General features: G+C 36.3%; 1 protein-coding gene and 1 long non-coding RNA gene across 2 annotated transcripts; one reads left to right on the top strand and one right to left on the bottom strand.

Moving 5' to 3' along the window:
* Positions 1 to 1,751: 1,751 nt before the first annotated feature.
* Positions 1,752 to 19,187, top strand: LOC118500805. The gene is made up of 2 exons (XR_004903388.1): positions 1,752 to 1,835; positions 19,079 to 19,187. It is a non-coding gene; the product is annotated as an uncharacterized LOC118500805 (long non-coding RNA).
* HSD17B11 (hydroxysteroid 17-beta dehydrogenase 11) lies at positions 2,872 to 26,357 on the bottom strand. The gene is made up of 7 exons (XM_028508179.2): positions 25,700 to 26,357; positions 23,953 to 24,060; positions 21,077 to 21,208; positions 19,873 to 19,979; positions 12,868 to 13,005; positions 5,983 to 6,099; positions 2,872 to 3,448 (listed from the first exon to the last, which is right to left on the bottom strand). The coding sequence occupies exons 1-7, from the start codon at positions 25,910 to 25,912 to the stop codon at positions 3,358 to 3,360; spliced, it is 906 nt and encodes a 301-aa protein (XP_028363980.1). The 5' UTR covers positions 25,913 to 26,357; the 3' UTR covers positions 2,872 to 3,357.

Here is a 26,357-nt window from a genome sequence, read left to right as displayed (position 1 = left end):
ATAGACAACCTATCTGATGCAGAGTTCAAAACACTAGTAATCAGGATGCTCACAGAAATGACTGAGTTCACTTGCAAAATGAAGGAAGAAATGAAGGCTACCCAAAGTGAAATAAAGCAAAATGTACAGGGAACCAACAGTGAAGGGAAGGAAACTGGGATTCAAATCAGTTGTTTGGAACAAAAGGAAGAAATTAACATTCAACCAGAACAGAATGAAGAAACAAGAATTCAAAAAAATGAGGAGAGGCTTAGGAACCTCTGGGACAATTTTAAACATTCCAACATCCTAATCATAGGTGTACTAGAAGGAGAACAACAAAAGCAAGAAGTTGAAAATTTATTTGAACAAATAATGAAGGAAAACTTCCCCATTTTGGTGAAGGAAACAGACTTCTAGGAAATCCAGGAAGCTCAGAGAGTCCTAAAGAAATTGGACCCAAGGAAGCACACACCAAGACACACCATAATTAAGTTACCTAAGATTAAAGATAAAGAGAGAATCTTAAAAGCAGCAAGAGAAAAGGAGAAAGTTACCTACAAAGAAGTTCCCATGAGACTGGTCAGCTGACTTCTCAAAAGAAATCTGACAAGCAAGAAGGGGCTGGAAAGAAGTATTCAAAGTCATGAAAGGCAAGGACCTACATCCAAGATTACTCTGTCCAGCAAAGCCATAATTTAGAATGGAAGGGCAGATAAAGTGCTTCCCAGATAAGGTCAAGTTAAAGGAGTTCATCATCACCAAGCCCTTATTATATGAAATGTTAAAGGGACTTACCTAAGAAAAAGAAGAAAATCAAAACTCCAAACAGTAAAATGACAACAAACTCACAACTAGCAACAACTGAACCTAAAAACAAAAATAAAAACTAAGCAAACAAATAGGGACAGAATCACAGAAATGGAGATCACATGGAGGGTTATCTGTGAGGGTTATCACATGGAGGTAGAGGGGAAGAATGGGAAGAGGGAGAGGTATAGCGAATAAGAAGCATAATTGGTAGGCATAAAATAGATGGGAGAGGTTAAGAATAGTATAGGAAATGGAGAAGCCAAAGAGCTAATATGTACAACCCATGAACATGAACTAAGGAGGGGGATGCTGGAAGGTTGGGGGGTGCAGGATGAGGGGGAATAAAGGGGGAAAAATTGGGAAAACTAATAGCATAATCAATAAAATATACTTTAAAGAGAAAAAAGAAACTGACTGTACAGACTTCCAGTGTGTTTCTCATAGATACTGTAGTAGAATGCTACTACAGTATGGCTAATGTATAGAGAGGGATTGAAGTTACAGTATTCAAATGTAATGATGATTTGGAAAGTAAGCATTTTTACTGATATGTGTCTTTACATCAACTAAATGTTAAATATAACCCAACAGTAATTCTATTTTGATTCTCTATATTAGAAGAAAGTATTGGGTTGGCCAAAAAGTTCATTTGTTTTTTCCCCAAAAGATGGCACTAGTAGTGCTTAGTTGGCTTTAAATTCATTCAGAAAAATTTTGTTAGATTTTATTGTGACAGCTGTCATATCAATGTAGATTTAAAAAAATCAAAAATTGTGAATTATTGTGTGGTCATTTTAATGTTGAAGATGAAAGAAAATATGCAACATTTTTGGCATATTCTGCTATATTATTTCAAGAAAGCTAATAATGCAACCAAAACACACACATATACACGAAAAGATTTGTGCAGTTAATGGAGAAAGTGCTGTGACTGATCGAATGTGTCAAGAGCAGTCTGTGAAGTTTTGTGCTAGGGATTTCTCACTGGACAATGCTCCACCATTGGGTAGATCAGTTGAAGTTGATAGCAGTCAAAACAAGATGTTAATTGAGAACAGTTAATATTACACCACACAGGAGATAGCCAATGTACTCAAAATATCCAAATCAATAATGTTATTGGTGAAAATGAAAAATGTCTTTTATTTTATAGAAAAAATCATACATACTTTTTGGCCAACCCAATAGTTGATGGAAAAGAGGGAAAAATTTACTGTAAGAATACCTTCCGAACTTTTCTTATATGTTATAGAATCTGCAGTATAACCTTCCTTAAACCTGCAGTGGCATTATGAGATTACTTAATTTGTTCAGTAAGTCAAGTGTTTAGGATAGCAACTAACACATGTTGAATAAATATACTTTCCTTATTACAAAATGGATCAAAATCTTTTATCATGAAGTGTCTGTGCCTAAATGTGGCCCTTTTGCTATATTTCACAGGGGCCAGTGACTCTGATTTATATGTTTACTGAGTATGAACTTTCTGATATAAGAACCAAAGTTTTTTACTTCATATGTATGTTCTTCATGTGTCTCAGAGTCTTGAAAATACATTTCTTTAATAGAAACCTAACAAACATACTTAGATTTTCAATTTAAAGTTCTGAACTTCTATTACCATCTCAGTAAGTCTCACATCTATGAGAAATTTTCAGACACTAAAAAAATGAAAAAAAAAAAAGACCTTTGGATACATATCCATTTTCCTTTAACTTGAAGGGTAAGCCATGCTCTGTCCAAAACAAAGACATGGAAACACCACAAGTTTAAGTTGGATCCATTTATTATTGTTGCCACTTATGGACACACATTCCGATTCTCTTCCTTACACCCCAATCATGCTTTTTCACTCACAACATGTGTCCACTCCAGTTTCCTGTGCTGAAATGTTTTGCACTGAAATGTGAGGTGTCTCTCAGGAACAGTGGTAATGTGCAGGATAAAATATTTGATATTTCCTATGTCATGTGAGGTTAGGAAACTTGTGAATTATATAAAATTTAAATGCAACTAAAAATAAAAATGTATCTTAATCATTTATAGTACAAATTTTGCAATGCCTTCAGATGAGCTATGAAACCTTAGAAATTATTGTAAAACTGCTTTTATTCTTTTTCTCCGTTTTCCATAAGGCAATTTCTAAGATATTTCTCTCTTTGTATTATATGAAATTAGCTGTCAGCTAGAAAACAGTGGTAATAAATGAGGATTGCAAGAGCCTCAAAAGGCAATATCAAAGAAAAAAAATAATTAGAAAAAGCAGAAGTCCAAACATTAAAATTCTGTTTAATATAAGATGAAATCAACTTAAACCTGATAAATCAATTTTCAAAAACAACACTTATTGTTCATTACTTTACAAATTTTAAAAAAATTATTAATGTTAGAGAAAGAGAGAGGAGGAAAGATGGGGAAAGAAAGACAGCGAGAAACATAGATATTGCTGTTCCACCCATTGATACATTCAGTGGTTGATTCTTACATGTGCCCTGACCAGGGATCGAACCAGCAACCTTGGCGTACAGGGACAATGCTCTTACCAACTGAGCTACCAGGCCAGAGCTATTGTCCTTTGTTTTTATATCCAACAACTGCATCAAACTTAACATTGACCTTTTGTTTTAAAACTGCCATGAAATGCTCAGGAAAGATCCTAAAAGAAAGATACATGAACATAATTAGTAAATTAATATTAAGTGCATTTTAAGATATCCTCTCCTAAAATACTTACGTTTATCATATATCATGTCCATGTTCATTTTAAACAAGATTAAGAATTTTAACACATAGTCACTACTATATGCTCTTTCCAATTAAATCCATTTCCTTTTCAAAAGGAAAAGGAAGGTTTAATTCTTTAGAGCAGAAGTGACTTGAAATATTTAGTTTTCAAATAAATATACTCTATATTTTTTAAAAGATCCAAGAGAGGATGTGTACAGAACTGAGCAGTTAAGATGATAAAGGTTTAAAAATTACAAAAATAAAACCAAAAGCTGACATTGCAAAAAAAGTGAGAATAGGAACTAATTTTATACTTTATAATCCAGTATATTATTAAAGGGTTCTACTTTGAGACTGGGGAAGCAGAATTGCTCAATGGAAATGCAGACACTATGCTTGGTTTTGAGCATAATGCTGAGCAAGTAATCTAACTTTTGAATTTAAATTCCTCACATGTACACAAAAAATTAACACCTACCCCATGGTGCTATTTGAAGAATCAGTGTTAATATAAAATGCCTTAAATAGTGATAGGCATCTAGTAGGTCTAATTTTTTTCTCCTCACTCTATACTTAAGAATATTGAGGAACTTGTCACATTCCAATGAGTCTGAGAGAAATGAAACAGACTATGTAAGTCAGCGTAACTATATACAGACACCTGCCTAGATGGTATTAAAATAAACTTTGGAAATTGAGCACTGAACATTCATAGTCAGAGGAAAAGCAGGGCAATGTTAATAAGAGTGGTAATTATAAAAATAATAGTGGTATATAACATTTACTGAGTATTTATAGTGTATTAAATATTTTGAATGCATTATTTTATTTATTCCTCATAGCCTTTTAAAGTCTTATTGTCGTCTCCATGTGACAGGTGAAGGAATTAAGCTTCAAAGAAGTTAAATAACTCATCCATGTTCATGTTGCAAGCAAGTCACACAAACACGGCTTCACCTAACTCCAGAGCACAAACATTTGGTCTCTATGTTAAAGGGCTAGGAAACAATTAATTTATTCAATCAGCAAATATTTTGATGCCTCAAATGCGTCTATCAATTCTTCAAAGTGCAGGGGATATAGTGAGGAAAACAGACAAAATTCCTTCTTTCACTGAGTTACATTCTAAGGGACTGTAATCAGTGAGTGCTTACTTAGGTCATGTGACAAGTAAAATGCTACACACCTCAGAGGTTTTAACTCATTTACTCACCAAGGAGTAAATGAGTTAACTCCTTGGGCTTTGCTACCTGAACTCAAAATATGCTCAACCATAGTTCCTAGCAGAAGGGGCTAAAAAAAACCTGACACAGGCCCTCATGCTTTTGGTTTTCTAATTTTTTTCAGTCTCTAGGTCAGTAGTTCTCAAAGTATAATCTTTGAACCAACTGCTTATGGCAATTGACTGTTAAAATTCAGATTTCTGGGTTTCAACTCAAACATCCTATATTAAAATGTCAAGAGGTGAGATCCAGGAATCTAGTTTTTAAATCGTCTTCCCCAGTGATCCTGATACCCTACCATGTTGGAGAAACTTGACTCTAGGGACTGAAAAAGGCTTCTTTTTCTTTTTAACCTAAGGAGTCTCTTCAGCTTTCCCTCATTCACTGGCCAGCCTCACTGCCACACAGCTTCCCAGGTGAGTGAGGCGACAGTGTGTTATGATGAGGCATTCTCTAAAGTAGGGGTTTCCCATCTTGGCTGTACATTAAAGTCACCGGGAAAGTCGCTGTGTGATCAGGCCACACTCCAGACCAATCAAATCAGAATCCTGAGGAGTGGGTCTGGGATATTAGCATTTTAAAAACTCCCAGGTGAGTTCCAATGCACACCCAAGTTGACTACTGCTCTAAAGAAATTAGTCTAAATCTAAATATGCACACAAATCACCTGTGGATCTTATCAAAACGCAAATTCTGATTCAGGAGGACAGGAGATTCTGTACTTCCAATGAACTCCCAGGTGGTGTTGATGCTGCTGGCTGTGAACCACATTTGAAGTAGCAAGGCTCGAGGGTCTCTAAAGATATCTCTATGCTTCAGTATGATTTTGCACAAAATAAGAGCTCAGTGATTACCTGTTGTATATTTAAATGAATATATAAAAGTTAACTGTGGTCTCCTCCAATATTATTATCCTATGATTCCACTATGTACCAATGTTTAAAAACTGTCTTTCTTCATATTAATTCATTTATAAGACAAGACTTCCAAAAATATGCCAATTTCTTTCTTTAAAAAAAAAAGCTTGTGGAAATGATTCAGTTCATTTGCCCAATTACAATGCCAATCCTGCTTCAATCATTAACAAAGGTAGTTTAAAAATTGATGGATTCTTTAAGCTTATTATTTTTATTAACTTCATTCCATTTAATAGTACTTAACAAAAATTTGGTCCTAAATCTGAGTAAAAACATGTAATAGATAAATATTTATAATGTTGGCAAACTTAACTATTGCTTACCTTTCCAACACCGTTAAAAAGCTTATAGAAAATGGGATAAAAATCATTTTTTGCTCAGTCAGGATTCCCTCCATCAGCTTGTTTACCACTTCCTCAGGTTCCAGGGTGGGTCCCAAACTGAAATCAGAAGCAGTCTTCAGAAACAAATCATTTCGCTGAGGCTTCAGCTTTAGTTTAGTGCTAAACAAGTTAAATTACCATAGGAACCACAATGTAAGTGACCTGTAGCATCTAGCCCATCACAGATGCTTGAAAATGACAGCTGCTTTAGTATTACTAATATTAACAATAACAACTATTTACTTAGTGCTTATCATGGGCTGCCCACTGTGCTAAACATTTTACACAGGTTATCTCCTTGAAGCTTTACAACAACTCTATTATGCAAATGAGAAGTGTGAAAATAACTAAGACTCAAAAATAATTTAGATTAATACATAAATTCACTTTTAAATCTTTAGAAGCTTTGAAAAAGAAGTCAGATACCATTTACAAGTGTTATTATATACTAGGATATTTTAAGTGAACAATTTCTAAAGTGTCAGAGGAATTAAAATACAGGGATATGTCTGGCTCTAGGTCCTTGATCTCTACATGGAATCCTAATATTGTCTTTGGTTATCTACCTTTACCACTTTATTAGGTCTTCATTTAATTTTCAGATTTGTTATTTACCGTATTTTTGACCATAAGACACACCTAGGTTTTAGAGGAAAACAGGAAAAAAAATTGAAGTAAAAAATGTGGAAAAATAATAATATAAATAACACAATATTTCACCAATGTAAATGTAAACAGAACTCAACAACAGCATTAACAACCATTATTCCTCCCAAATTTAAGGGACGGGTGGAGACAGAAGTGCATCTTATAGTCTGAAAAATACGGTAGTTTCATGTTGCATCTGCACTGTGTAATCTCCCTGGTATATGCACTACTGAGTAGAAGGTAGTCCCTAAAATGTGACCTTTGTTATATGGGTGTTAGAATAAACACATTTAGTGTGGAGTTGCACAAGAGTTGATCCTGAGTTTTTAATATTTTACTAATGATTTGGAAAAAAAGATACAATAATTAATTACACTTCTGAATTTGCCAATGTCATCAAACTCTTTGGGTGACTAACATTATGGAGAGGCAGATTTTAAATGTTGTGACTCATTGAGAAAAGTGAGACAAAAAGAATTAGGTGAGATTTCTTAGGAACAAATATAGAATAGTTCGTTAAGAAAGAAAAATATGCAGTAAAAGTAAAAGTGGGACGAACGAGAAACGTGATATTGTACTTTAAAGTGAGCATGCTAATTACATACATGAAGGAGATCAGAGCTTAAATAGGAAGACTGCTGGAAAAAGTCTGGCCATTTTTAATAGAGAGAATGGTTTGCACAGCATCAATAGAACCTGGCAGCCAAGGAGAGTGGACTGGAATGCACATGTGTGAACAATAAAACTTCACTGTACTAGTCAGTGTGGGCAGTAGATGCCAGTGATTGAGCATGTGTACTGTGTGACTGTCACATTCAAAATGACTGAGTGAGTAGAGCAAAGAATATGCATCAAATTTTGTGTTAAGCTTGAATGTTCCTCTCTGGAAATTACTTGGATTTAGATGAAATCCAAGAAGGCTTGGATTTTGTAATAAAAGATTTTGTAATAAAAATGGGCCATTATTATGCTGGGCCCTGTATATGATCTTTCCTTTTTTATGACAAATTTGATATTTTGGTCAGGAAAGTATGTCAAGGGACAGTTCACTGTCAATCTGAACCACATAAACTATTCTCTTCCTTTTTATTGAATTTAATGGGTGACATCGGTTAATAAAATTATATAGGTTTCAGATATGCAATTCTATATCATCTGTACATTGTATTTTGTGTTCACCACCCCAAGTCAAGTTTCCTTCCACCACATTTATCTCTCTATACTCTCCTCCACCTTCCCTCACCTCTCCTCCCCCTGGCAATCAGCACACTATTGTCCACGTTCATGATTTTTTTCTCCTTTGCTCACTCTCTCCCAGCCTCCAACTCTGCCTCCCTCTAACAGCTGTCAGTCTGCTCTCTGAGTCTGTCTCTATTTTCCTTATTAGTTCATTTTGTTCATTAGATTCCACATATGAGTGAACAAACTCATATGGTATTTGTCTTTCTCTGACTGGTTTATTTCACTCAGCATTATGTTCTCCATCCATACCATCACAAATGGCAAAACCTTCTTCTTTTTTATGGCCGAGTAGTATTCTGTTGTGTAAATATACCATAGTTGTTTTATCCACTCATCTACTAATGGACACTCGGGCTGCTTCCATATCTTGGCTATTGTAAATAATGCAACAACAGCATATTATTAAGATAAAAGGGCAGCTTACAGAATAGTATGTATGTTTCCATGTACCAGAAAAAAATGCATTAAATTAAGAAGTATGGCTTCCTAAATTGGGAAGCTATAACTGGAAATATAATTTTCAATAAAGTGGTTACCTCTGGAAGAGCAACACCTTTGAAGGGGCTTTTCTCTATATTACTTAACTTTTGTTTACAATCATAACACACTATTAGAAAACCAATAAAGGTATTTCCAATAAAATATTTAATATATATTTTTAAGTGATTATTTTCAGAAAAAACTTCAATTAAAATTTTGTTAAAAAATAAAGCTAGGAATAGTAAGGCCTTTGGAATCCAGGACCTATGAAGGAATTCCAAGTCTGCCCCTTTGGGGCTGTATGGCTTTGGGCAATTTTCTTAACTCCTCCAACTTTCTGTTTGTCAATAAAATAGGCATGGTAATACTTATCTTGCAGAATTTTTAGAAGGATTAGGGCAGAGGTAGGCAAACTGTGGCTTGGGGCCAAATCTAACTCTCCTAGGTTATATATAATAAGGTACCCAGACCTACTAAGGTACCTGGTATTTGGGAGACTTTCAATAAATGCTTGAAAAAGTGATTTCTTGAGAGCCAAGTTTATGTAACAAAAATATTTCTTAACAGCCAAAAATTATTAGAACGCTTGATCACACTTAATTCCAATAAAATCAGATTATGCTGTGTTATATAACCTTTGTAGTACACTAGCTTCTTTGCACTGATAGATGTGTAAATATAAGAACCAATGAATTACATCCTTGTTGTGCCTTAAAATGCAATATAAATTCCAATTTAAGTAAGACAAATTATTTTGGATCAATCACTTAGAGGTTGGCTCAGTTTCCTTCTCTCAGAAAGGTTGTTGTCTGTGTAAAAAGGAAAAACTTGGTCTGAATCTCAGCTCCCCTACTTACAGGCAAGTGACTTGATCTCTCTAAGCAAAGTACTGTCATGAGGTTTAAAAACTTAGATTTTATTTAGTGTCCAGAATATAAATTCTGCCCTCTAATTAGAAGAACCAAGTTTCTAGATTAAAACCAACTTCGCTTTTGGCATCCACTCTAGTATCAGCTTATCTTTAAAGGAATTCATATGGCAGCACCAAGCTCCAGACCCTTCCTTAGCCTGGTCATATTGCTGTGACTAGGCTAGAATCCTGTCAGCTTCTATTTACAGGACGCCCCCACCCCCACCCTCCCCCCCACCCCCACAGCAAGCTTCCCAGTTATTTTTCAATTGTAGTAGTAGAACTTTGCCAGGAGAGGGCACCCCTGCCCACATGAAGGTTAGCTTTGTCCATCATCCTGTGGGCAAGGGTGAAACATTCAATTGTAATTAAAAAATGCGCTGTCTGTATTTAATTGCTGAAAGACAGTCTAAGTGAAAGAACTTGACTCAAATATATTACTTTAGTATCTAAATTCTGAAAATATATAAAAAAATTGACCAATTCTGTTCCTGGGCAATGGTACCTTTTTTTGACATCCCCTTTCAGCTTTAGTGAATTCTTTCAATTGACTAATTAATTTCTTTTAAGTATATTTTATTGAGTATGCTGTTACAATTGTCCCATTTTTTCTCCCTTTTATCCCACTCTGCCCTACACCCCTCCTCCCACCCACATTCCTCTACCCCACCCCCAGCTTAGTTCATGTCCATGAGTCGTACATACAAGTTCTTTGGCTTCTCCATTTCCTATACTGTTCTTAACCTCTCCCTGTCTATTTTATACCTACCATTCATGCTACTTATTCTCTATACCTTTCCCCCCTCTTTCCGCCTCCCCTGTTGACAACTTTCCAGGTGATCTCCATTTCGGTGATTCCGTTCCTGTTTGTTTTCTTAGTTTGTTTTTAGGTTCGGTTGTTGATAGTTGTGAGTTTGTTGTCATTTTACTGTTCATAGTTTTGATTTTCTTCTTTTTCTTAGGTAAGTCCCTTTAACATTTCATATAATAAGGAATTGGTGATGATGAACTCCTTTAATTTGACCTTATCTGGGAAGCACTTTATCTGCTGTTCCATTCTAAATGATAGCTTTGCTGGACAAAGTCATCTTGGATGTAGGTCCTTGCCTTTTATGACTTTGAATACTTCTTTCCAGCCCCTTCTTGCCTGTCAGGGTTGTGTGTTTTTTGAGAAGTCAGCTGACCAGTCTCATGGGAACTTCTTTGTAGGTAACTTTCTCCTTTTCTCTTGCTGCTTTTAAGATTCTCTCTTTATCTTTAATCTTGGGTTATGTAATTATGATGTGCCTTGGTGTGGGCTTCCTTGGATCCAATTTCTTTGGGACTGTCTGAGCTTCCTGGACATCCTAGAAATCTATTTCCTTCACCAAAATGGGGAAGTTTTCCTTCATTATTTGTTCAAATAAGTTTTCAACTTCTTGCTCTTGTTGTTCTCCTTCTGGCACCCCTATGATTAGGATGTTGGAATGTTTAAAATTGTCCCAGAGGTTCCTAAGCCTCTCCTCATTTTTTTGAATTCTTGTTTCTTCATTCTGTTCTGGTTGAATGTTAATTTCTTCCTTCTGCTCCAAATTGTTTATTTGAGTCCCAGTTTCCTTCCCTTCACTGTTGGTTCCCTGTACATTTTGCTTTATTTCACTTTGGGTAGCCTTCATTTCTTCCTTCATTTCTTCCTTCATTTTGCAAGTGAGCTCAATCATTTCTGCGAGCATCCTGATTACTAGTGTTTTGAACTCTGCATCTGATAGGTTGGCTATCTCCTTATCCCTTAGTTCTTTTTCTAGAGTTTTGATCTGTTCTTTCATGTGGGCCACAGTTCTTTGCCTCAGCACACCTGTTATGTTTTAAGGGGCAGAGCCTTAGTTATTCACCAGGATGGGGCAACCCACCTCTGTGTTGTGGTACTACATGTGGGGGAGGGGTCAGAGAGGGAACAATGCTGCTTGCTCTGCTCTCAGCCAGATTTCAGTCACTTCCCTCGCTACCCACAAGCACATTGGGCCCTTCTGGTGCTGATTCCCAGGTGGGTAGGTTTGTGTACATCCTAGAACCCTTTGGGTCTCTCCGACAAACTCTCCTGCAAGGCTAGAAGTTTCTCCTACTGCCACAACCCAGAAGTTTTTATACCCAGAGTTTTTGAGGCTTTTAATTCCCCACGTTGGAACCCTGGGTTGCACGATCTGTCTCGCTCCCCAGTTGTTCCTCCTGGGTTATCTGCACATGAAGGTGGGACTGCTCAGTCTACCAGCAGCTGCCTTGCCTACCTGGTCCACCAACTTGCTGTGTGTCTTCTCCACCCCAGCTGACCTTTTCTACCCCTACTACCAGTCTGAATGAGTTTCTTTAACTCCTTGGTTGTCAGACTTCCACACAGTTTGATTTTCTGGCATTTCTGGGGTTTTTTGTTTTTAAATTTGTTGTCCTTCTTTGGTTGTACAAGGAAGTAAGGCATTTCTACCTATGCCTCCATCTTGGCTGGATGTCTCCTAATTAATTGTTATTGAGACATAACTGACATATCACATTGAGTAAAGTTAAGGTGTACAGCATGTTGATATGATAGACTTATATATTGCAATATGATTACCACTGTAGCATGAGCTAACACCTCTATCACATCACACAATTATCATTTCTTTTTTGTGGTAGGAACAATTAAAATGTAGCTTCTTAGCAACTTTGAAGTTTTTAACACCATATTGTCTATAAACATAATGCTGAAGAAAGTGAGCAGTTTCCTTATTGTTTCCAGAACCCCATGTGTAATGTTTGTCAGTTACACAAAATTTAGACATTTAATCTGTACATAGGGAAATGTCTAGAAAGATGTTCATCAAAATATCAAGAGCAGTTTCCACTGGACAGAGGGTTTTAAGAAATTTTAAAAAGAAACTTTCTTATTTATACGTGTTAGAATTTTTTTAAAAGTATACAATATGTTTACAAAGATACTAAAGCTATTCCCAAGGAGAGGAAACATTAAAATTAACCTCAGAGCAGATCCTTACAATTTTATGTGCTGACCAAAGAAAGATCATGGTCTCGTAGTCAATTTGGAAGATAATCTCTAGATTACCAATGGAAAGTGCTTTTCACACTGTGGTTCTGATTTATGTCTATCAGAATTACCTATGATGCTCGTTAGACATATGTGTACATACTTCCAAGTCCCCATCTCAATTACTAACTACCCCCTCCCAACCAAACCCAATAAAAACCAACATCTCTGGGAGTGGGTCCCCTACATGGTTCCTAAGCACTTCTGGTAAAATGTATGTGTACTTAAGTCTAAAAACCACTGCTTAGGGGAAGAAGAACAGGGAGGATTAGCAAGCTTACCTGTCTCATTCATATTTACATTTGTATACATTCTCTCCCTGAGTCTCACCACCTGTTTTCCCACAACCTACAGAAGCCAAAACTGAGCTGAGCTCGGGACATTGCATCTCAGGTGTTTTAAGATTAAAATACTTCAGAAAAGCCACAGAATGTCTCGGATTCATGCAACCACCAAACCTTTTATCTCTATTTCTATCTTAACTTACGCAGTGCTTGGGTTTTTGATGAAGCCAGTGTTTATGAAATTAGGGCAGAGACACGATGTTTTGACTCCAGTAATTTTTAAGGCAGCCAGTTCATCAGTCAAAGCTCTATGAAATCCCACAGCAGCAAACTTGCTTGAACTGAAAATAAACAGAGAAAGGTCACAAAATAATTCAGGAAAATTACTACATGTATTTAATTTGGACGGCTGTTTTCCTTAGTTAAGTGTGGTCCTCAGCTGAGAAACATAGGCAGCAGCTGAATCTCAGTGCCCTGCCCAGACCCACTGAATTGCATTCATTGGAAGATCCTCAGGTAAATTTATGGGCACGTTGAAGCTTAAGAAGCACTGACATAGAACACTTACTGCATCACGACATCATATATTAGAATGGCAAATGAATAAGCTTAAATGTATTGCTAGAAAAAATTGGTAAGATGTTTATTTTGTTGTTTCTCTTTCCATAAAATTTAATAACATTGTAGGCTGCTCATTATTTACTTTAATATGTTCAATGAATTCATTGGAAAATGCCCCTGCATAAAACTAATTCTTCCTTTAGTCTCAGTGTGACTTCTTCAAAGAGGACTTTCCTGACCCCTAGCCTAAATTATTTCCCCACTGTATAGTAATCTTCAGTTTTCTGTGACAGCACATTCTAGATTTGTAACTTAATGTTCATCAGGGTGACCTTTTTGAATGTCTGTCCCTCATACCTTTGCTACAAGCTGCATGACTACTGTGGCCTACAGTAAATCCCCAGGGCCTGGCACAATGCCTGGGCCAAAACAGGGGTTCAGTAAGTACTTGTCAAATGAAAGAATCAAAGTGCAAAGCCATTCTTGTTGTCCCAGTTCCCTCACTTGGAAAGAAAGGGAAATCAATCATATTTTAAGTGAGCATCACACTTCCAGTTAGGTGTTTTGAAAAGCAACTTTATAGAGATACAATATTACATTATTAATTTTAAAAATTATGTGAAAGTATATATGAGAAAATTTGAAATTTGAAAGTCTACAATTCAGTTGCATTACCAGGTAGATTGTTCTTCTATAAATCTGTGTGGATTAGCAGTTATGTACAGAGCAGCTGTATATTCTTGCCAGTCAACCTGTGCTTTGGAAAATACAAAGCCATGAAAAGGAAAGTTCTCTTTCACCCCCTCCACTCTTGTTTTTTACAGCTGAGGCATATAATGAAGACTTAAAAAGAAAGATTGCGAGATTCAATTATATAAAATGTAAATCTTTTGTACCTTGAAAAAGTAAAACAAACAAAAATAATTATACCTAAGATGGATGACTACGTGCCAGACACGGTCCTTGGTTACTCAGACGCGTTATGTCATTTAACCCCCACAGCAATTCCATGAAATAGATGCCACAATGATCCCCACTTATTAAAAAGGAAACTAAGGCCCTAGGGGTGGTTACAGAAGTTGCCCAAAGACATAAGAGAGTGGTAGAATCAGACTTTAAATCTAGGCAATAACCAGGCCTCTATATGATATACTCTAAACTTTATCATCTCCCAACCAAGTTAAGAGCCAAAAAAACTGGTAAAGCATTTGCAACATGTAAGACAAGGATAAGAGTACCATACTATACTCTACTATATACTATAGTACATACTATAGTATATAGTATACTATAGTACCATACTATATGGCAACTTTTGTAAATGAGTAAGACAATATTGTAATGGATAAATGGCTAAAGGACATTAGCAAAAAGTGTAAAAAATAATACCATTAAGTTTATGCATATTAAAATGTTTTGCTTTAAGAGTAATTAATATAAATTACAAAATAAAATGATTCTTGCCTAGCCGTAAGTGGTAGGATACAAGGACATGTTTATTTGCTTAAGTTGTCTTTTAAACTACATAATATTTTTAATTTTATATAATTGAATGAACAATCTTTTCTTTTTAAGGCTTCAGTGTATGTCTAAACTTAAAAAGATAAACCGAGAGAGAGAGCTTTCCACAGCTTTCTATTTTCCAAAGTACAGGTTAATTGGCAGCCTTTTGGGAAGGCAATTTAGCAAAAGGTATCAAATTCATTAAAATATGCCATGCTCTTAGATCCAGTAACTTCCCTTTTAAGTATTTATCCTAAGAAAATCATCACTCATGTTTCTACAGATTTATCCAAGGATAGTCCCTGAGGTACACAGTGCATGAAGGCAAATAGAAACAATATTCAATTAATTAAATTAATTAACTGAGGTAACATTGGTTTATATTACATAGGTTTATGAATGCAACATTATAATTCATTATCTGTATAGAATGCATCGTGCTCACCATCAAATATCTAGTTTCCATCTGTCACCATAAACCCTCTTCACACCCACTCCTCCTCTGCTGACCATCAGTCTGTTGTCTGTCTCGAGGAATTTGTTTCATATGTTGTGTGTGGAGATGATTTTAAATGTCTATGGTGGGCAGCTCTTGTTTTTGCTCATTGGCATTCATATATTCCCTTATTCTGGCAACATCACTCTGATTTTGCCAGCTAATGCCCCTTCTCCCCCTACCCATTCAGAGGCTGGATCCAAGTTGGTCTAGTCAGAATGAACTCTAGAAGTAGAACATTTGAAGGCATCACTGGGAAGTCATGACTTTACCCAATCTGCTGGACTTGGAGTTGAATGGATGTTACCTGGAACTGCTGACACCTCTCTTTTCTGAGAAAGACAGCCTACCTGTGACTTTAATCACAGAGGCAAAATAATTCCTCTTTTGGCCTGGGTCAGTTTAAATTTTGTGTTCCTTGCAACTAAAGGAGTCCAGACAAATACATTACCCAACAATAATGGGTAAATTAAATAAACAATGGAATATATGTACGGTGGTATACCATGCAGGAATTGAAAATGATGTTGCATATATACTGAGGTCTATCCAAAAAAAGTCCAAGTATTGTTAGTAGCAAGGATGGTTTGTGCCATATCAATGTAACCAGGTAGCCAAGGAGAATGGACTGGAATGCACATGTGTGAATAATGATGACTTCACTGTACTAGTTAGTGGGGGTGGTAGACGCTGTTGAGTGAGCATGTGTACTTGTGTTCATCACATTCAAAATGACTGAGCGAGTAAAGCAATGAGCCTGTATCAAATTTTGCATTAAGCTTCAACATTTCTCCACAGAAACTATCTGAATGATTTAGATGATCATAGCTATGGGCAACTGGTGACTGGCGGCTTCATTATGGCAAAGAACCTGCTCATGCATCACATCTCGTACAGAAGTTTTTTGGCAAAACATCAAATCACCCAGGCGACTCAGTCCCCCTGCAGCCCAGAATTGGTGCCCTGTGACTGCTGGTTTTCCCAAAACTCAAATCACTTTTGGAAGGGAAGAGATTTCAGATCATTGATGAGATTCAGGAAAATACAACAGAGCAGCTGATGGTGAGTGGGAGAACTGTGTGAGATCCCAAGGTGCCTACTTTAAGAAGGACTGAGGTATCATTGTCCTATGTACAATGTTTCTTGTACCTTGTATCTTCTTCAGTAAATGTCTATTTTTCATATTACAAGGCTGGATACCTTCTGGGAAGACTTTGTATATTTAAAAACTGGCAAAACATTCATTTTAAATTTTAAAAAAGCAAGATTATGTATGTAAATTTCTTCAATGCATGACTATATATCTGCATTTAAAATGTCCTAAAAATTGTAAGAAATGTTTACAAAAGTTATTTCTACATGGTGAGATTATCAGTAATTCTTTTCTCTTTTACTAAAGTATATTTTCTAATTTTTTTAAGTGAACCAAATATGCAGCAATATATTTAAACTCAGAATTAATGATCTTGAATGTGTTAAAAGAATTTTATATTTTTGAATTTTAGGGTGAATTTGTTTTGAGAGAGATGACAGATAGATAGATAGACAGATAGATAATAAGTGTTCAAAATTTGATGCAGATTCATGGCTCTACTTGCTCAATCATTTTGAATGTGACAGCCACACGGTATACATGCTCACTCAATGGCATCTACAGCCCCCACTGACTAGTACAGTGAAGTTGTCATTGTTCACACATGCACATTCCAGTCCACTCTCCTTGGCTGTCAGATTATATGGATGTTGTGCAAACCATTCTCATTATACTAACAATGGCTGAACTTCTTCTGCAACAAAATAATGTATATGCTAAAATTGATTTTAGCATATTTTGATTTGCTACGAGTTAGCATAGAGTTGATTTTTTTCTGCACTTTGTTACTTGTCAAAGGTCACATAAGATTGTAATGGATTAAATCAAGATTCAGAATATCATTACTCATAGTAATCATATCCCATAAACAACTCAAAGGTTCAGGAAGAGTAGTGTGGATAGTAAATTATTGTCAAGGCATGACAATGATTAAACTACAGGTACCAACACGGGTAAATCTTACATAGTATGATTCCATGTATATAAAGATCAAAAATAGGCAAAATTAATCAATGGTGTAACAAGTCAATATAGGAGTTACCCTTGGGAAGGAAAGAGGGATTGGTGATTGGGAAGAATTCCAAAAGGAGCTTCTGGGGTCTTGTGATGTTCTATTTTTTGACCTGAATGGTGTTTACATAGAGGTGTCCACTTTACAGTAACTCATTGAGCTGTACTCTCATGATTTCTGCATTTTTACAAATGTATGTTATACTTCAATAAAAAGTTTGCTTTAAAAAGCAGTGTCTCAGTTTAACTGCCCAATTATTAATAACAACTGATAAGCATTGCCTTCTACTGGATGAAGTCTTCAGTGTGACTCCGTGGAAGTCCTGCCACTGATCAGATATGTAGTGATAACCAGAGTCAACTGAACTTAAGATAATTGTGGCCAGTAAGGATCACAGACACAACAGCTCAGGCTAATGAGAACTGAGGTTCCAAACAGTTCTGTGAGGGCCCACAAACCTCAGATCTGTTCCCTAGATGGAAGTGTACACACCATTTGTGCAGTTGTGGCCCTGCCTCTTAACCCAAGTAGTGACTCTTTGTGAATTAGAAAAGGCCCCCCTCCTCTCAAGTTAATTCATTGCCATCTGCTGGGAAATCATTCAAGCCTAAAAGGACCTGAATGCTGTTAACAGTGCCCACTAGAATTGTGTAGTGCACAAGCTGCACAACTGTGTGTCTTGCTCCTGCTTTGACAACACTCGGTGAAAACCTGTTCTGTTGAAAGTACCATCACTAGTCACCAAAATAAATTTGTTTCTCACACAAAACATGTTCTTTCTTGATTTTCACGGTAAACCTCAGTGGGGTAGGATCAAATCAAAATCAAAACAAGTACGATATTTACTATGGCAAGGGAAGGAGGAAGCACAGCAGGGTTGACAGGCCTAATTCTCTGATCCTCTTTGATTACCTGGGAACGATGGCAGAACTTATCAGGGCAGTAGAATGTCATACAGCAGCCTAGCAGCAGACTCTGCAGCTATCTTTCATCAAGGAAGTAAGTAAATGTAAAATTGTATTAGCCCCTGATGGCTAGGGGCTCATCGCCTAACTTAAAGTGGCTCTGAAGGAGTCAAGATACAATCTGGACATTATAGGTCTGCTCTGTGACTGCTTCAGGAGTCATTTCTTCTTTTGTCAAAACTCAATCCCAGTCTATATTTATTTTTAAAACTATTATAAAGCAAATATATGTTCAGAAAGAAAGAAAGAACACATAGATGAACAAAAAGAACAAAATAAAAATTATTTGTATTGCTATTACCTAAAAGTAACCACTCTCTAGGTATGTTTTAGTATATATCGTTGCAAACTTTTAAAATGCAAGACATATATGTATATAAACAAGTTACCTGTCCATGTCTATATCTATATATTGGGTTGGCCATAAAGTTTATTTGTTTTTTTCTGTACGATGGTTCTAGTAGCACTTAGTTGTCTTGAACTTCATTAGAAAAATTTTTGTTGTATTGTGGCAACCGTCATATTAGCATGCTTTTGAAAAAACTTACTAAACTTGGTGAATTTTTATGTAGCCATTTTAATATTGAAGATGGAAAAAATATGCAATATTTTCAGCATATTATGCTTTATTATTTCAGTAAAGGTAAAACTGCAAAAAAAAAAAAAAAAAAGGGTTTGTGCAGTGTATGGAGAAGGTGCTGTGGCTTGCAAAGTTCCCTGCTGGAGATTTCTCACTGGACAATACTCATGGTCAGGAAGACTAGTTGAACTTGAGAGCAATCAGATCAACTGAAAACAATCAACACTCTACCACACAGGAGATAGCCAACATACTCAAAATATCCAAATTAATAAAGTTATTGGTGAAAATGAAAAATGTGTCTTTTATATTATGGACATTTTGTCCAACCCGGTATTTATATACATTATCTATATCTACATACACAACTATATCTACATTGTTTCAAGAATTTAAATCATTAATTTCATAAGAAAGAGCACAAGGTTAAAAAAATTTTATCATTATTTTTATGCATATTTATTTGCACAGTCATAACTCAGAATTTTAGGAGTTATTATTTGCTAACATACAGCAATGGCCAAAGGACTGTTAGGGCATATGTAACCAGCAGTCTCACTGTGGCCACACTGGCCACACCGATCAGTTCTTTACAGCGTACGGGGGGCACACCATGAAAGTGCACTGTTTGCTACAGTAAGCTCTTCAATTATTAACCATTACAATTATTTTCAGACCAATTACACTGTTTGCATTCAAAAGCATTCCCAGATTGCACTCTCTCTGTCTTTAGAGTTTTATTTCCACATTACTTTATTTAAAATTATGAATATTAACTTGTGTTCATGGTATTGCTCTTGTTTTGTAATTCCTTGTTGCTAAAAAGAGATAAGAAATGCTTGAAGCAGTTGGCTTCTAATAGGATAATTTCCCTGCACCCACCTCTAAAACAGTCAACAGAGGAGGATATTAACAGTTGATAATGTTGTTGCACAGGAGACTTTGTACAACAAAGCTAAGCATAGAAACCAATGAAAAATATGCACGTGTTCACTTACCAATAAGCCATTAAAAATGGGACTGTAGTATGCCCAGCTGCTGAAGCCACAGTGACAATATGGCCATGATTATTCTTCATCATTGCTGGAAGAAATGCCTTTGTAGTCTAGAAATAGTTGTTATAAGACAGAAAAAACATTTCTATTTCTGATTCACAAATCCATTGGGAATATTTTGAAATAAAATTATGTTTTGTAACATTGTTCCTGGCATAAATAAAAAACCTAGATTAACTGCCAAACTTGGCAACATAAGGCAACTGGGTAGGGTGCCCAGATTAGAAAAATTAAGGTAAACAACGAATACTGAAAACTTTAAGAATCCATCTCATTTAAATTGTGAATAACATATGTCCACTGACTTCCACCTTTGATTAATTATGTCTTCTATCTTAATGTGAAATTGTTGGAAAAGAGTTTGGTTATGTCATCAAAATATTAAAGTGAATAGCAATCTTCCAGTAGTTACTGAATGATTCACAAATATTTATTGAGCACCTACTATGTGATAGGAATTCAGAAACAAATAAGACAATACCCTGCATTTCAAATATTCAGAATATTGGAAAACTCTTAAGTCATAAAAATACAAAGACAGATGTGAACAATTTAGGAATGTAAACATAATACTGCATTTTCACCAACTAACTCCAATATTCTTTTGAGATTACTCATCTTAAACTCACACCCAAAAAAACCTTGAGGGACCCTTTTAGGAACTGACTATGTGGGCACTATTTAGACTCCTCAGAAACTCTGTGTGTATATGTATTTAAGACCTTGAATGGTGAGTTTCATAATAAAGTTTGCATTAGAGGCCAGGATGTAACAGGAGGTCTGGATCTCATGAGAGTCTGAAAGCAAACTGGGTTCCTCTTTTACAAAATCACAGATGATGCAGATGGTCCCTAATCCCTCCTCCATCTCTAAACAGAGATATGAGAATCTAGCTTAGAATTAAAACATATATAGCGCCTTAAGTTTGCTATTTATTATTATTATGAATATTTATTGGGGGAGGAAGAATAACTGATGAGATCTGACTGTAGCATGAAAAATGATCTTTTTGTATGTTATCCCTGGTACCTGGAGAAAACTTGAGTACTGAGTTGATATGTCCTTATGTCTCCCGAAATCTTCACTTTAAACTTAATCTTTGAGTCTTACAAAAGGGAACATTTTTTGTAAAGGAAATTATACTTACCCAGAAGTGTGCAAGTACATTAACTTCAAAAGTCTTTTCAATCTGAGGGTCTTGTGTAGCAAACAAATCTGATGCATAGACCACACCAGCATTATTTACTAGAATACTAACATCCCCGATTTCTGCCTTCACCTTTAAAAATAAAATAAGAAAAATATCTACATCACTAATAAGTATGAGGGCAGGCTTGCATGCAATGACTATTAAAGAAGTACGTATTTTTGGGGGGAAAAAGTAGTATTGAATCTGTGTGCAAAGTTGAAAAAAAGAACCTTTTAATTTTAGGTATTTTATTTCAAAATAGTTCTGCTTGAAAGTTTGCTAAGTAAAAATATTATTTTGCAATTTAGTCTCTTGACTTTGCTCTATTGATTATAGCTCAAGAGGTATTTGGCTAACCAAAACACAACCAGTGACAAACCAGCCAGGGCTATTTTTTAAACACTACTTTAAAAAGTAAGCAAAAAACCCCCCCAAAACAAGGTTAATTAATTGGCAAATGCAGGGACTGTTATGAGGAACTATGTAAAACTGATAACACCATAATGCCAGCTACATCATCTATTTTTATGTTCACTCCATTCTATTGCTCCCTTATCTTCATTGTTCTTTGACTAAGCTTCTTGGTGGATGGACCCTAAAGTTGCAATGCATTTTGCTATACATTTGTTCCACATAAAAGCTGGTCTCTATTCAGAGTTGCCCCTCTTTAGATAGTGCTGCATTGTGCTTGGGGACTGACAGGGAACTGGCAACTAGCTTATTAAGAGCTTTCACATATGTAAATGCTATGCATTTTACAGAATTTCATTATCTCACTAAACTCTCATAACAATTCTATGAGCTAACAACTCTTAGTGTGCTCATTTTAACAAGAAATATGAAACATAGAATGGCTAATTTTCTTGCCAAGGGTTACATGGAGTTGGGACTCTCCCAGATTTTCTGACCTCAGAGATCAAAACAAGCCTGAAACCGTGCGCAGAGAGGAAGTCAGGAGGGGGAGGACCGTCAGCACACCAGCAGGACGTCAATGTGCCCCTGGGAAGCCTCCCTAGCCACAACTGAGTTTCACTGGGCTGTATTTAAATCATTACAGAGACAAGCTAAGTTATTTGGCCCTTGATCAACACACAATTTGTACCTATATCTATATCTCTAACACAATAGGAAACTGTTGTTCAGAATAATGCCCCTAAATTTTGAGAAAAATAACATTTTATGTGGTTAAATTGATGAAGCTGCTGTAATGCCTCCAAATTGACATGACTCAAAATATATATTACTGTTTTGCATTGCCAAAGTATTAGCCCAGACCCTCTTGGCCCTTCCTTCATCCTTGAGCTCCCCATTGTCACCTATTGTGTCCCCCCTGGGGTGAGAGTGTCAAATTGCACATTACTTAATAATGAAAGCAAACTGAGAGTTTTATTGTTCAGGTGGCATAAAATTTTCCTGATACCAAGATAGCCACATCAAAATAGCTACTTCAAAATATCTGATAATCATATGTAATTGTATAAACTCTGTTTAAGCATATATTTAGTTCATCTTAGAAAAATTTCAGTAGAAAAAAAACTATGTTTAAAATACATGGAATTGTTTCAAATAATAAAGTTACCTTTTCCAGAAAACAGCCTATTCCCAAATGAGCCTGGAAATGAATGTTTTCCATTTAGGTAACTAACACTACCAAATCCTCTTACTAATGGCTTATAAAATTATACAGATAATATAAGTGAATCTATCATAATACTAAGAAGTAATTCTTACAGAGTGACTACTAAGCACCAGGTACTGTTCTAAGAACTTTACATCATTACTTCACTTACTCCTCGTGACAACCCTATGAGACACGTACTGCTGTGACCCCCATTTTATAATTGAGGAAAGTTAGGCACAGAGAGGTTAGGTAACTTGCCCAAGGTGGTATAGCTAGTATTAACTAGAAGAGCTCTCATCTCTATAAAAAGGGATCATTGGTAATTTAAGTAAAAGTGTTATTGTGAAATGCAGATGGTTCTTACCCAAAGGCCTTGGTCTTACAGCACCCCTTTCCAGGAAGGCCCACCACTGGCCTGGGTAATTGCTACCTATTCTTTTGACTTAGCTAAGGCCTAACCAACAATAGTAGGATCAGTTTGAAATAAAAGATTATAATTTAAAGCAGAAGTTAAAAATGTCCCCAAATTTAAAATCCCCTAAAATTCAAGAGGTTCTTAAGCCTTGGCTGAATCAGGATCTTTACACTGCACTCAATCAGAATATGCAGGGGTAAGGTCCAGGAAGGTGTATTTTAAGAAATTTGCCCAGGTAATTCTACTGACCTTCCTACCATTACCACATTTAGATAGCAAGTACATTTATGAAAGTGCTCAGAGGAAACCCCATTACATATAGCACATCTCAGTTGTATATTGATGAGGCAAATAATGCTTTGTAACAACAGATATGTTTATGATGACAGCCTGATAAACAGTTAGGTTTATTCTATCTTCCTGAGTTCCTTGGACTTCAGAAGACCCTGTTAGTGATCCTGTAGTGCCATCCAAAGTGTTACATGTGTCTGAATCAGATGGGTGAGGTGTGTGTGCAGACAGTACTAAACATGCAAATTCCTGGGCCCGGATCTTGCCCTACTGCACGAAAAGCTCTTGGGTGCCTATTTTTTAACAAGCTCCCTGGATAATTCCAGAACACATTAAAGCCCAGTAATCTCAGTTCTGGGTTTTAGTTCTGGGTTTGCCACTAGCTAGCTCTTCAACCTTGAGCAAATCACAAAACTTCTGTTAGCTCGTCTGCATCATGACTGGGTCATCTCCAAAATCCCTTCCAGCTCTGACACAATATGATTCTAGCCAAAAGCAAAATTTCACCTTCTTCGCTGAGCTGTAAATATCTTCTCGCTTACTGCAGTCTACCACAAAGGCATGAGCCTTTGCACCCAGCCTCCTGCATTCATCAGCTGTTTCCTCAATTCCATGCTAGAAAAAACAACAGAGGGCAAGGAGAATAAAAATAATGATGTGAGCATTTATATCAACAGCTGAAAACAGATTCTTTGAACTAGGATTGGGCAAGAATTCACCTGACACATATTTTTGACAGGGTTATAGGTACACTTTGCTCTCAGCACTTTGAAGAGCTTCTTTTAGTTGGAACTGAATTTAAAGCAAGGTTTGAAAAAGAAGACAACAATTTAAAAATACTATTTTTATTATGAATTTTACATTGTGAGTTAAATGTATGTGCATGTGTATTCCATATTAGACTTTAAAAATTACATTAACCTTTTTTTCTCTGTCACTAAAAACTACTCACAGATATCAGTTTTCTGGCTGCAAAATAAATAAATAAGGAGTTAACTACAATTCATTCATTCCTCCAACATTTTAATACATAGGTCATATTAACATACGTTAACATACATACGTATGTTAACACGTTAACATAACACCTTGACCTAATACATAGGTCAAGGTATGTAGAAGAACCATGTGGGCACAAACATGAATACATCAGAGTACTGACTTCAGGGAGCTCACACTTTCTACCACTTTCTATGTAGTAGAAAGAAACATAAAATAATATTTAGGTAGGACCATATGAAATTTTTATCGCTTTAGAATAAAGGATTGAATATTGGCAGTTTTGTATGGTTCAAACTGATAGGTTGCGGCAAGTATAATAATAGAGCTATCCAGAGAGAGTTGTGGGAACACAGAGAAGGGGCATGCAGTGCCATACTAAAAGAAGAGGTACCTGAGTTGAGTCTTAAGGGTGAATAGAACAGCTATGCAAAAAGGGGCAGGGCACGCCAAGCAAAGTGTAAGGAAAGGGACAGATAGGAGAAAGGTACTCTAGGGAAACACTAGCAGATTGGTGTTGCCGAGTCATAAAGTTTGTGGATTGTTCTCTCAATCACCCACTCACTAGGTTGGTGCTGATCTAACTTCACATCCCATGAATTCCTGTTGACATCATAGGGTGTTGATGAATATGTAACATATGGCATTTCAGGCCAGCAGGTGCTGTCCAGAAACCCCTTTGTCCATTATCTACTGGCCAAATAAAAGGTAAGATTCTAAGTCCTCTCTTCCTTAAGCCTGCACCTATTCTGGTAAAAATTACATTGAAGACTTTTTTTCTTTTTTATTGTTTTTAACTCTTGGAAATCAGTATGGCATAGCAATTGTTGCTTTCTGTTGGGTATCTTAAAGCCACTTACCTCAGTAACTGTAAGTTGGATTTTTTTTTCTTAATAGGTACAAAGCTCTTACTCTTAATATACTAGCTAAAACTATTACTTTTTCTATATGGTTAAAGTCAAGGGATCAGTAAAATCAAGTTCAGGAGTATATTACAAATTATTTTCAGGGGCAATGGTGAGGATAAATTTACAATGTCAAATGGGCCACAACTGAGAATCTTCACTAAGTCCATTTATCACATGATCATAAACACATTAATTAATCCATGTTTTCCCCATCTATAAAATGGCAATAGTAATTTTTTTTCTACACACTTTACAGTTGTGCTGTAAAGGGTTGTTACCTGCAAAACACATGCATACATGTCCACAGATTAAAGATACCAGAAAGTAAAACAGTAAAGCAGTATTACCTTATTTATATCCCACAGAACCAGTTTGCATTTAAGTTTGGCAAATTCATAGGCAGTCAGTCTCCCGATTCCATGCCCAGCTCCCGTAATCAGGACGATTTCTCCGGTGACTGATTTTCTCTTCTTAGGAATAAAAATCTTCAGGAGAGATTCCAAGAAGCAGAAGATCAGAAAGGGCAGAAGCAGGAGGCAATTCAGGATGAACATCACCATTTTTTTTTTTTTGCTGCGAGGATTTGGTATGTTTATCAATCACTCCAAATTGTTTTGAGTGCGGGAGGGTGGCGTCGTCACATCCAACACTAGAGAGAGTAGAAGCAAGAGCAAGGACGGGCTCCTTTATCAAAGAGAAACAACTGAGAAACCGTTCCTTCCGCTGGGCTGGGCTTGGTTAGGTCCTTTACAATTGGCTCAAGCTCTAGTGCAGAGCGACTGCTGGCTGACTAGGAAACCTGGGAGGGACAATGTCCGGGGAGAGCATAGGTCCCTGGTTCTGGTTTGTGCAGCCCCCGCCAAATGCGCAGCCAAGGTTATCATTCACGCACTCGCTCCCGATCTCCGGAGCCGACCTAGGAGGGTTAGTTGCCGCTTGTTTTCCTAAATTTGATAAATTTCTATTCAAGTTCCAAGGATAATTGACAGTGTCCGCAGTCCAAAT

The sequence above is a fragment of the Phyllostomus discolor genome, chromosome 1 (assembly GCF_004126475.2).
Source record: "Phyllostomus discolor isolate MPI-MPIP mPhyDis1 chromosome 1, mPhyDis1.pri.v3, whole genome shotgun sequence".
NCBI classification, from domain to species: domain Eukaryota; kingdom Metazoa; phylum Chordata; class Mammalia; order Chiroptera; family Phyllostomidae; genus Phyllostomus; species Phyllostomus discolor.
The sequence above is the reverse complement of the archived record's forward strand: the minus strand, read 5'-3'. Positions and strand labels throughout refer to the sequence as shown.

What these genes read in the sequence shown, in the direction of transcription:
- HSD17B11 (XM_028508179.2), bottom strand. Translation starts at nt 25,912, where the DNA reads ATGGTGATGTTCATCCTGAATTGCCTCCTGCTTCTGCCCTTTCTGATC. An exon ending in TTTACAGCTCAGCGAAGAAG is followed by an intron (nt 21,209 to 23,952) that starts GTGAAATTTTGC and finishes TTATTTTTAAAG; the next exon opens with GTGAAGGCAGAAATCGGGGA. An exon ending in TTTTTAACGGTGTTGGAAAG is followed by an intron (nt 3,449 to 5,982) that starts GTAAGCAATAGT and finishes TCTTTCTTTTAG; the next exon opens with GATCTTTCCTGAGCATTTCA.